The sequence below is a fragment of the Lissotriton helveticus genome, chromosome 4_1 (assembly GCF_964261635.1).
Source record: "Lissotriton helveticus chromosome 4_1, aLisHel1.1, whole genome shotgun sequence".
In the NCBI taxonomy this organism is placed as follows: Eukaryota; Metazoa; Chordata; class Amphibia; order Caudata; family Salamandridae; genus Lissotriton; species Lissotriton helveticus.
In genome coordinates, this window is record NC_136063.1 from 1,567,218,182 (window position 1) to 1,567,231,437 (window position 13,256).

The 13,256-nt window shown below is 45.0% G+C and overlaps 1 protein-coding gene across 1 annotated transcript in view; it reads left to right on the plus strand.

The window, feature by feature from the left end:
• Positions 1-13,256, plus strand: part of UPP1 (uridine phosphorylase 1) — a 121,155-nt gene that overhangs the window by 27,324 nt on the left and 80,575 nt on the right. Inside the window, exon 2 of the mRNA XM_078688187.1 lies at positions 3,173-3,236. Within this exon, the coding sequence (XP_078544313.1) occupies positions 3,181-3,236 (56 nt within the window). The 5' untranslated portion in view covers positions 3,173-3,180. The remainder of the gene's footprint in view (positions 1-3,172; positions 3,237-13,256) is intronic.

Sequence of the window (13,256 nt, forward strand, 5' to 3'; positions counted from 1 at the left end):
GGGAGAGGTTAAAGATTAGCTGGTGGTCATCAGCATAATTAAACACTGTGACCTCCAGCTGCTGTAACATAAAAATGAGGGGGTAGATGTATAAATTAAACAAAAGGGGGGAAAGTGACGATCCCTGAGGAACCCCGCACTCCACCTTGCGGGAGGCCGCGGCGAAGCCGGCCAGATGGACCGCTTGAGTTCTCCCCACCAGGAAGGACTCGAGCCACGAGAGGGCTAAGCCCTCTATGCCCGCCGCCCTGACACGGCTGAGGAGGATGGAATGGTCCACCGTGTCAAAAGCGGCGGACAGATCTAAAAGTATCAGGGCTTGAGGTACGTTGGTATCAATACCCTCCCGCAGCTTGTCCATCACCGAGATTACCACCTTCTCCGTGGAATGCAGGGGCCTAAACCCAGCTTGGCAGGAGGAGAGGCAATGGTTTGCCTCTACGTGGGTACTCAGGGCGGTCGTGATGTGAGTCTCAAGGACTTTAGCTAGGTAGGGCAGAAGGGAAATAGGACGGTAGTGGGAAGGGGAAGATGAATCGGCGCCAGGTTTTTTTAGGATTGGGACGACAACCGCTGATTTATGTAGGCTGGGAACGGTGCCGTTAGTGAGTGAATCATTGAGAAGGGTCAAAGGCGGGATAGGGCAGTTTAAATAAATTTCCCTAAGAATGTGGGCTGGGGCGAAATCCAGGGGAGATCCTGATTTTACTCGGTCCAACAGCGGTGAGAGAGTATTAGTGGTCAACAGAGGAAAGGAAGACAGTTTGGAAACCGTGAGGGGAGGGGAGGGGTTTGTAAATGCAGGGGAAGGGAGGGGGATGTTAAGTTTAATTTTTGCAACTTTGTCGATAAAGAACTCGTTGAGTGAGTTGCAGAGGGACTGGGAGGGAGGAATTGACGCTGTGGCTCTGCCGGATGATGCGAGTTCATGGACAGTCGAGAAAATTTCTCGAATGCTTCTGTTGGCAACCTCTGGCCATATAGATTGGTATCCCCAGACTACTGGCCTTGAAATGCTAACACACATTTACCTTTGAGGTAATGGGAGTGACAGTGCACTCTTCAGTTTACTGTAAAGTATAAACTCCTGGCTTATCCATGTTACTCTTGAATTCTGAATGGCGCCTTTTCAGATATATGAAAGGTACCACCGTCACAATATAACGTAACAAGGGTCGTTCCATGAAATGAATATGGTGTGCCTTTATTAAATTCCACTAGAAACTGTCAGCGACATGCTGGTGAACATATAGGTACAATGGGATGATGAAACAATGTTCTATATCTGCTGTCAGTGACGTGCTAGCGATCACAAGCCTACAATGGAAAGATCAGTGGGGTAGGAAGGGGGGTGCGGTGGGTGCGGGCGGGCCGCCCCGGGTGTCATCACTGAGGAGGGGGCTGACAAATTGGCAAAAATATGTGTTTTGAACACATATTTTTGCCATTTTATTAAGGCGGGGGTTAAAAGAAATTTTCCGCACTGGGTACCACCTAATCTTGCTACGCCACTGGTAACGATGTCTTACATTGGCCATCCCCAATGTGCTGGTGAAGACAAAGGTTAATGGAAAGATGAACCAGTGTCCTCTGTCTGCCATCAGTGACATGCCAGTGAACGTAAAAGTACAACTGGAAGATAAAACAATGTCCTACATCTGCCATAAAAAATGCCCCTAACAGGCACTCAGCCCATAGAAGAATTTCTTCCATGGAAACAGGCTGGACTGATGTTACAATTATGATACCCTATTGCCACCAGTATCCATTGAATCTGTACATTTTCAGCAAGGATTCTTCCACCATTAAATATGTCATTTTGCACAAAACAAATGATTCGGAGCCAGGCATGGCGTAACAGATTACCTGACCCATGAGCAAAAACCTTCTTCACCACAGAAAAAGCTCGGTATTAAACGCTTACAGCTTCAAAGCAGAGCTCTCGACTCCTTCTTTTTGAGGCGATGTAAGGCGACTGCCTTCCCTTCCATTAAGGAGTTACCAGCCTGACAAATTCATTAGGTTACTTCTTGAAATACACACTGTGACGTGGAATGCAAATTCAATATCTCAAACAAAATGAATAGCTTTTTGACTGGGTTACAGTTGAATCCAAATATACAGCAAAGGTCAGAAAGATGGTTTCCTTTCTCAAAATATCTCACGCAGAAATGTTCAGGAAATGAATTTACTGATCTATTAACGACCATTCTTACATACGAGGCTTCTTGGTTTCAAACAGGAAACTCAATGCGGTTTCATGATAACTTAGTACAACATATATTTCATGAATATATCTCCATGGCTACCTTTAGGGTGTCAGCTCAGGGCTTGTCCGACCTAGGGTGTGCAGTATATAATCAACAAGAGAGAAAGGGTTTTGGAGGTCACTCTTCAACCCCTATTCAGTATAATGAAACAACAAAAGAGTACCTATTCAAAAAAGACCAAAAATATATACAAGTGACGCAGTGTGCAGTGTCAGTAGTTTAATATATTTGCTCTATTCAAGCTTAAAACTGCAAAAGCTGTAAAGTATCTTAAACTGATTAAACAGAATATTTGTGCCCAGATTTCAGTCAACACCCCCACACTATGTGTAGCATTTGATTTCCCTAGAGCAGTTAATTTTTCATGCTGACAAATAATCTGTAGATCGATTTGTGAATGCGCAAAGAAATTGGGAGAAATGGAGAAAGAAATTGACAAAACAAATGATTGAAGGTACTCACAACAAAACTGTAATCTGAATGTTAATGGTTGCATCCTCATTATCCATGGCATTGTTGTTCTTTTTCCTATGAAGGCTTTGTGTTGTTTTAGCGAGTGATCAGAGACTTTGACAACAAATGAACTTTACCCCAAACATGAAAAAACAGTGTTATAGACATTTCTATTGGGGTGATGCTCTAAATACACAGGGTCTGATTTAGACAGGGTTCTCGTCACAAGCATGACGCATATCCTGCCTGCCGAATCCCAATCCACTATACACTAAGGCACTTATAATAAGGCAGTCAAGGAATGTGTCATGTGAGTGATGCGGTATCGTCTGCCAAACTATAAATCAGCCCTGTGGTCATAGAATCTTTATAACAGAAGATTATGTTGTTTTAGCAGTAAATATTCTTTGTGCCTTGTTTTTTAATTGAATTCCCTTTTCCCATAAAAGGTTATAAAATGGCGCCCGGTACCACAGTGGAAAAGAAATCTGAAGATGAGAAATCTTCTGCCAAGTAAGTGTGAAAATAAAATGTGGGGTCGACTGGACCATTAGTAAAAAAAACAAAAAAAAGGCACCTCGAGCTAACAAAATGTTTTTGGCCAAGGCTTATTCAGCACATACGAATAGGTGGCGTGTGGTCATAAAGAGATGTCAAGGGCTGAAAGAACATATTGTGTACTTACACAGGTATTTCCACCAGACTGATGATTGATCAATCATTCTGGACAATAGGTGAAATATGGCTATACAGGACACAATGGATGGACGTTGATGCTGGAGGTAGGGGAAGTGACCTCATAAGCTATTTGTCCACCAATGACATCACAGAGTTGGCTCCTTGTCCCTTTACCCCTTCAGCATCCTCTGTTTGCTGCTGTGGTGAGAGAAAGAAAACCCTGGAATAAAATTTCAGAAGAGGACTCTTAAAGCGCTACTTACTTTCTTTTTCTGCTGCTGCATTCATGATCTCTGAGACTGTTGGTAGAAAGGGCAGAGCCGAGGGTAGCAGAGGGCAAACAGGGGAGCGGATGCTTCCTTTAACTACCTCTAATTGACGTCCATCATATAATGACGTTATATAAAAATATATTACTCATAGGTCTGAACAACTGAATTCTCCTTTCCACAGATCTCGTTTAGGAGAGCAAGAGTTTTCCATAATATTAAAATTCAATGTTTAGAAAGAAAACTGAGGGGCATATTAGCAAGAACCTCGTTAAAATTATCGCCGTTTTAGCGGCAGGAAACTGCCGTTAAAACGGCGATAATGGGCTTGCTAATGTGCTTTATCCCCTTGGCTGCGGGGCACATTCCCCTGCTGTGCTGGGGGCGGGGGGCGCGCACAGCGCCCCGGTGCTGATGACGAGCTCAGCTCATCATCAGCCACGGTGCTCGTGTGCTGATGACGAGCTTTCCTTCGAACGCTCAGCACAGCAGGGGAATTATCCCCGCGTGTGAGCGTTCTAACGGCAATGACGAGCTCAGCTCGTCATCAGCACACGAGCACCGTGGCTGATGACGAGCTGAACTCGTCATCAGCATGGGAGGGGTTAAAGAATTCCAACAGATGGCCAGGTTAGATGTACTGCACATCTAACCTGGGCTTATATTGGAATTTTATAATGCATATTAGCAAGCCCAATATCGGCGTTTTAGTGGCAGTTTCCTGCCGCTAAAACAGTGATAATTTTAACGAGGTTCTTGCTAATATGCCCCTGTATTTTTAAACCAGGAAAAGGCAGCCTTTATAGTCTGCCTATGCATTCCTAGAAGTAAATCCCCAGCGCCCCTCTGCTGCAGCCTGCTCCAACCTTCAATATGTAACAAAGCTGTAGTCAGTGCTAGCTCTGCCATATGGTAGCTCCAGGCCTTTCCGTTAACCATCACACTGATGCGAGTGGGACATTTTGGTCAATGTCAGGCCACCACAAGTTGCAAGAAGGGATCAGACGTACTAGTTCATTATTTATTTTAACTATATGGAGCACTGAAATACTTTGCAGTCTTTTAAAAAAGTCAGACAGCACCACCAAGTTATGGACTGTCATAATAAATTGCTGGTGTTTGTAAATGAGTGCTGGTGCTGAGCACCAGCCAACACTAGCACAAATTGAGCACTGATTGTAGCACACAAAACTGCAACCTTTGTGGTATCATATTGCTGTTTCATGATCCAGAAGGTCGATTTAGGATGTTTCATTGTCTGTTGTGTGTTTGAGCCTTCATGGTTAATTGCTGCTGTGTGGTGAAAATGTACCCTGTTTAGGAGCATATTTAATAATTGCTTACTTTTTGTATAGATCTTCTTTAAAAAAGTTTATCTTTTCAAAGCACAATAACTAATAAGTGTTACCCTTAATCATTTAATGGTACTCAATTAGCAACCTGATAAGGATGGGTGACTAAGCGCCTTATTCTGACTTTGGCGGTATTCTGTCGGCGTCAGCACCACCACCACCTCGCCGGCAGGAGGACCGCCAAGGCCGTGGTCCGACGACTCGCCAGTTTACTATTGTAATTCAGGTCAGGCGGGCGGAGCTGCAGCGGTCTCATGGCAGTGGTCTTTCGTGGCATGACCATGTTTTGCATGCCACTCTGTGCAGGAACGGGGTGCAATTTCAGGGGGGCACAACATGTGCCCCTCTGCATGCAGACTCAGGCCCAGGAGCGACAGGGAGCCCTGAAAGCCCCCCCTTAGTTTCCTCTTCCCCACACATTTCATGGTGGACTCACTGCCTGAAAAGGGTGGTGAACAGGCAACTCCTAATATGTTTGGCGGTGCTGCAGCAGCAGTGCCAGCAGATTAGTGCTCCTGATCGCTGTGCCACCCCTGCGGAAATCTGGATCCCTGGCAGATGCAGCGGTCCTGAGGTTGTCCAACCACCACACTCCTAACACTGTGGGTGGGTCCGCAGTGTGGTGGTGGTCCAATCACCACCAGGAGTACGGCTGTCCGATGGACAGCTGTTACGCATACTAAGGCCGTAATTTTGCTTTGCCAGGATTACAATCTACAGCCTGCAAATCACTGCAAATGTTAACCGCGAACATTTAAATCAATGATCCGTCTTGCTGACCATGCATGTGCAGTATTTATTGGTCCTGGCCAGGAGAGTGACTCGTAGGGATTACAGTTTGCACCACCTCCAGCTTTACAATGTGGAGCAAACATGTGGAAAGAAGTGATTTTTTACATTCAAGAAGTTGGCTATTTATTTGCAGAGATAACTATTTCATCAAGTTATGCTGTAACAACAGCACCAAGCGTCACCGTCTGTTTGAGTGGTAATGGTTATGATTGAGGGACAAAAAATACTGGCAAGACCGACAAAAAGATAACAAGAAATGTCAAAGTCAATAGGTCCCACCTTTGGGACCCTGTGATTGAAGTCCTCCCATATTTGATGAACAGACATGGGTGAAGGCTGAGAGGGTTCTTAGCTGTGGACGAAGGGGAAAGGCATCTTGTTGGCTTGTGCTACCTTTATTAGGTGCTCATGACTCATATCTGGGAGTCTTAACAAGGAATTTCAATTTGTAAAGGCCCATGGGGCTTAAGCATGTGGCTTACCAAACATTTCTGAGTAAATTGCTGTTGATTGATTCATGGTATTCCTTTGTTGACCACCCTATTCCTATATTTAATAGCTTTATAATCTAGTGCTCTTGTTCTATGAAGGGATCTTTACAATACAACACAACCAATGACAATATCGGTTATAAAATTATGAAATCTGTATGAACAAGTAGCGTTTAAGAAAATGAAAGTAAGGTGATATAGTGCACTGAAAGATACATTGACAAGTAGAGAGTGGCTCTAGCCAAAACGTGCTTACAACAAGCAACTAAAGAACTGTGTGTACTGAATGAACACTGGAGGAGGGATGAACGATGAGGGAGGAAGATGGGGCTAGAGAAAGCCAGGGCAAATGAGCTGACATCAAGGAGGGAGAGTGCAAATGAACAATCAGATCATGGCACAGGGTTGGATGGGCGCGGAATCAAGGGCCAGAGGGAGTAGAGAAGGATGCACTGCATGGAAAGTGCAAGAGAACCTGAGACAAGTAACATGGGGTTAGGTAGGGATAGGGGACAGAATCAAAGCTGAGGAGAGTCGAAGAGGCGGGACGGCGCAAGGCACATGGGGTGGCTCTGAGGGGGGGGAGACAGTTTATTCAATAGATGGGGCAAGGTGCACATCTAGTAATCATGAGCAGTCTCGAGGAAGAAACTGTAGGTGAGAGTAGCAACTGAAGGCAGGCATGGTGGACAGCAAGGGTACAGTAAAGTTAAAGGGGGCAAGGGTATTGAATGGAGGGGTACAGCTAGCACTTCCAGAATGAAGAGAAAGGGAGAGCCCAAGAGAAGAACATAGTCAGCGGAGCGGGGAGACTAGAAGGGGAAACCTGGAGGGTAGAGCGGTATTAGTGGAGATGATTGAAGAGATATGCCAAAGACACATTTTGGGCTTTTGGGTTCAATGTAATCTGAAGAGGTGAGTTTTTAGATTTTGATGGAATGATAAGAGGGTGGGTTTAGCCCCGAGGTCAGCAAGGAGAGAGATCCACAGAAGAGTAGCAGCTCCTGAAGCTTGACTTGTCTATGTTTCTGAAAAGGAGCTGGTGTTAGTCCCTGAAATAGTCGGAACCACACGGTAACCGAGCTGCATATAGATGCTGCTTCTTCCGGTCACAATCTCGTCCACTACTTATAGGCATTCTGTCTGCGACCATTCCTCCAGCCTAGTTCTTACTGTGTAAGGGGTCACCAGGACACCGGGACAGCTAGGCAGTCACTCCACCCTCTTCTTGGAGCTGAATCTTCATTACTTAGCTTCTACGACCATTAAGTTGTTTAACATAACACCAACACGCACCCACCAAACTGCCACGGGTAGTATCAGCAAAAAGTGGTTTCCTTCTCTGGCAGTTTAGGTGGGAGCACTGGCAGGGAGGGCGAGCCAGGGAAGGATCAACAAGCCCCGTGCATCCGCTCGACGTGTTGAAAATCTATACTCACAGCTAAACAACCATCCCAGCTTAAACCAGACATACGCCTTGACACGCAGACATAAAGTACACATTCTGACTACATACAGGGTCCAACCAATATATATCCTTAATATAATAATCCTCTGAGGATGGATACATATTTGTGTGGCGGCCCCTGGCAGGGATTTGGCGGCCTCCGGCTCTGTTCCACTTCCAAATACCCTGACCGCCCCTGTTCACTGGCCTCACCGCCTACCTAAGCTCCAGGCCCGCCATGAGCCTAGAGCCGCCCCTGCTACATAAACCTCACATTTTATCAGAGCCATGTTTGTCTCCTTTCCATTCCTTCCCCTCCCCCATGAAGATACATTTTACACACGTAGACGAATACAAACTTAATAAAAGCGTCATTATTTGAAATGATCCTCCTCTTCGGGTTATTAATTGTGGGTTTGAGTAAGGGATAATCGATGCCCACTTTTCAATAGATCCATTGTTTGATCCTTGACATTTCACCTTTTGAAGTCACTCCCTTCAAACCCTTTAGTTCCCAGTGGAATAATAGATATTTCCACACGCCACTAGTGGCTACACTGTTTTTTGTCTTTACTAGTGTTATTACACAGACTTATTTTTCAAAACATAAGAGAAATACAAATTGGAAACGTTGATTTACTTTACATATCCAGATTAGGCAATGTGAAAAAGTGCACCTGTAACAAGTCTGCCCCGCACCAGAAGTTAACTACCACACTGTGCAAAATCGCAAAGACAGAAGTCTGGTGTGGTGGTGGGGCGGGGGGGGTGGGGGGGTCGATGGTGGTAATGCACAGGATGTGGCCTTATGGCTAGAGTGGTCGACATCGACCTCGACGCTGGGGAACCGGATTTGAGTCTCGGCAGGGACACTGAACATCCTGTGATTCTGGGCAAATCGCTTACTCTTCCCGTGCTTAACAAAAAATTAATGTGTCCTTGTGTAACGCAACTGTTGCTCCTGTAAAGCGCTCTGATACCTGAAAACTTTGTGTCAAGTTCGCGCTATATAAAACTTCAGGAAAAAAATGCATCTCCTGGAGGGATCTTTGTTTGACATCATGGTCACAGGTTTGTACCCGAGTGGATCCACTCAGCATTTCATCCTCGCAGGTCAATAAAACGTGAACCTGTGAGTTGAGTAATAATAGACATCTGTTACTTTAGAACCACGATACCCCTCAGGGTGAACATGTTTTTACAAGTACACGTTATGTTTATGATAAATGCGTACATTTATGAACCTGTAGCTCGACATTCTTCAGCTCTGCCACGGTAATACTAGTTTTCAGAAACGGGGTGTATCTGCCTCCTAAATGTTGCTAAAATACTGACATCACAGCCTCTTTCAGTGCCCTCGGAAACTGTCATAAAAATACACTTCCCTTTTCTAATCCTGGAGGGTCACTCACCCTCCAGACGAGGCCTAACAAAGATCGAGCATTGTTCTTCCTTGCACACCGCCTTTCTTTGTCTCGAAGCTGCCATAGAACCTGTTTTCAAGAGGTGTCGATGTCTCGTGAGCATCGTTTTCAAAAGGGGTTTCTTCCGCGGATCAAATTTAGCGAGCAGTGTGGCTCAAATACGCAAATACATGCAAACACAGCATGCCCAAATGAGAAAAACGTCCCCCACTTGCCTCTCATTGTGACACCACTGCCGTATGCTCTTCAGGTGTTTATATTCTCTTGACCCTCTCCCTCCCCCACCATAGTGCGGAGGGCCTGAGTCTGCTGGGCCAGACCTACCCCTAGGCTTATCCCACTCTGCTTGACTCATAGTGACTTCTGATCCCCTACCAGGTGCCTAATTTGTAAACAACTAAGTGCTGTGTCCCTCATAAAGAGGCCTCTGGAGATTTCACCACCCATTGACCCTGCCAGCACTGCCAACGACAGTACACACACAACTACTAACCATCACATTCCTACCAGTGTGACAATTCAGACTATTCCAGACCCCCAAAGCTACAAGAATGGCTTGGGAGGCAGGAATTAGTCATCTTTAATGTACATTGAATTAATGAACAACTGTTGTTCAGCTCATCCCTAAATTACTCAAACAGCACCACCATGTGACAGGCTGTTATAAGTGCTGGTGTTAATAATTAAGTGCCACTGCTGAGCACCGGAAAGCACCGGCACAAATTAAGCACTGCCAAACCAGGTTATGGAGAAACCAGTATGGGCACCTGATATGGAGTAGAAGGTCTTATGTGGTTTTATCTGGGTAGAGGTGTCTTCAGTCTCCCATAGCTTGGACTCGGCACATCCCTCACAATTTGTGGTTTAAGAATGAATTATATGGGTATTAAGTCAGGACCATGTGTTGTATGAATATTGTGCTGACTCAATCTCCTCTGTAAGGATGCACTGCAAATCGCTCAAGATGGTGGTTCTCAGCAGCTGCTCCTCCATTGTGGCAGAGGAGCGTCAACACCCCGCTAGTCGAAGCAAAACTTAAAAAATAAAATAAAACACAAGACAGGTTTAGTATCATTTTATTTTTGTTTGCAGAGCTGAGTCCTGGGGGCAGGGCTATCGTGACGACTCATGGAGGAGTCATGGGCACTGCAACAAGTGCGCATGTGAGTTTGGCCGGCCGTCATAGTACAGCCAAACCGACATGCACACTGAGATGTTTCCAACCTGAACTGCGTTGCTGGGTTTGAGACAGCAGGCGCAGGCTCCCAGTCTCTCTTGGAGCTCAAATCTAGGCCACTCAGCCAAATCCATGCCAGCAGAATGAGAGCAGTGTCTGGATTGGCCGTAGGCGAGTTGAGGCGAATCAGCCTGTGCTGCAGCGGAGCGAGAGGAGCAGAAAGCGGCGATGCGGCGGGCAGCAGGTAGTTTCTTTTTTGTTTCTTATATTTTGTGTTGTTATTGTGGACATCTGTCCCTCCCGTTACCTCACCACTTTTCTCTGGCACCAGCCGCCACTGGTGGTTCTCTGCATCATTGGTTGATGGCAGCTTTTCGTTCCTGCCAGAGGATCAGCCTCTGATCCCTCCGTTTCTGAGATGCCTCAGCTGTACAGTTCAATCCACATTGAGCCTGGAGCCCTGCCCTCCAACAGCACCTGGTTGAAACCGGCTAGCTCCTCTGTGGCTCTGCAGCACCAGCTGAACGGAGGGCGGTGGGCCTGGGTATCCTTTGTTGCTGAGACTGGATCCGGAAGAAACCCTTTGTGACTGCTCAATTGGAATTTTCCTTTTTTATTTAGATGCTATTTTATAATCACAGGGCATGAATGGATACAGACAATGCACATCCTTTCTTTGGTATTGTGGATCCACTTCAAAGCTATATTTGTCTCCAAATGTAGCTGGCAAAACTGCCTGAGATTTAAAAGCTTTTTGTGGACAAAGCTCCTCTTGTGGGCCGTTTATTCCATACTAATTTTGGTTTAATAAGGATGTCATTAATTATCAGCATTCTTCGTGTTGGCAAGTATGTTCTTGAAGCAATTTGAACTGTCATTTGCCGCTTGTATGCCTTTAATTTTCCATTCTTGTTCATGTTTTATTGCAGGATTTGTCCATAGTAAAAAGAAAGCACAGACTGCGAACACGTTAAACATAGCCGTGGGCGTGCGTTTACGCCTTCGTTTCTTTGCAATCTATGATCACAAATTGCATAATACTTTTGGCTTGCTCAATATTCTCTGCTTAAGTACATAATTTAATCTTTTTATTCTTGTGCCAGTAGTTTAACAAAAGCCTCACATCAGTCATCTGGGGTGTGTGTGTGTGTGTGTGAACACACCCTATATTATCAATCTGGTCTACCTTGCTAGAGGCTAACCACCGCTGCATACAAATGTGCCGCTTCAACACACGCCCATGGGAACAACCTGGTTTAGAGAGTTCAGCCACCATCCTGGATGATCTGATCCTTCCTGATTTTAAATCATTTCACAAAACCAGAGACTCTAATCTATTCTGCAGATTGCTTGAATGCATGTTCTACAATAAACCTGAAGAGTCCCTTCATCACAGCTGGGGTATATCATCCCCCAGGTTAAGATCCCACCTTCTTGGAAAAAATCCTCAAGAAGGCCTTGTATCTGAAGACCAAATCTATGAAAATCTTACAGGCTGGTTACTTAAACATCTGGAATGTTCAGCCTGACTTTCATGCTCATGTTCCATATCAAGACAACAAACCTCATGGCGCAACCCCATATATGGTTGAATCTTTCACTATTCACCATCTGTCACACATGTTCTACCAACTTACCAAAACCCAAGCAACTCAATGCAGAAGCTCAGGAGAAAATTAAAGAAGGAGAATGTATAAGGACCATACAACCCATTGAGGAGTGGGCTGCAAAACACATCCACCAGGTCCTGCTGAGAATATTGCTCAAAACTATCAACATGCAGGTGTTTTACCGGGAAGACAGCTTAACCTAGAATGTCTGTGGGGCAAATAATTTCCAAGGAGGATAGTGTCACACTGCAAGAGGCACAGGACAGTCTATCATAATGCCATGAAATGTGCCCCAAAAGCCTACTACCTAAAGTCTCCTTGAGGCACTGGATGAAGCAAAACAAATCTTCACTATCTATCAGGAAATTATCAGCTGGAAACTCTTAATGACTTGTTCCTCCGCCTTCAAGAATTCTTTGACTTCACAACATCTAGTATTCGTACTCACTCATGCACGAACCAGCAGTGAACAGTCACCATACCCTTCCTTCGAGAACCTCCATATTTTCCTTCAAACTGTTCAAACTGATGGAAATCAGGTACTGAATCTTGGCTGCAATACTAAAGATTCAAGCTTGGAGGTTAAACTGTGCCTTGCAGCTCTAATGAAACTGCGATTGCCTATTCTCACGCCTGATAACTCAAGCAGGATGAGCACATCCCCATGCAAGGGAAGTGTTCCTAATTAACCAAAACACAGACATTTATCCCATGAAGTAACCCGTAGCAACCCCACACGATCTAGGAAGTTGTCAGCCAATTTCCAACTTGCTTTATCTAAACAAAATAACACAGAATGTGGTGACCAACTTTAAGAATACATTGTGCTTAACCATCTCCTCCTCTACCTCGATCAGGCTTCAGGCCCATGTGAGTACAGAAAGTGAAGATCTGCCTGGATGAAGGGACGCGGGAGGTCCTGATACTTTTGATCTTTAGTCAGCCTGTGATGCTGTGGACCAGGCAAACCTACTGAAAGACTCAACGAATGTTAAAGTGTATGGACATATCTTTCCAATGGATTCGCTCCTTTAACCATCTCTAAACCCAGCAAGTGTGTATTGGATCAGAGGAGTCAGTAGGAAGGATAATGCAGTGTCCCTTAGGGCCCCCTCACCACTACTATTCTACATGTATTTGCTTCCACTAGCAAACCATCTAGATAGTCATGTACATTTCCAATCCAATTAAACAACAATTCAGGGACTCACACAAACATCAGGAAAGGTATAAGACCACCAATTACAATGGACAAAGTATATTTTCTCTAGCAGAATAGAGTAAAAGCTCATA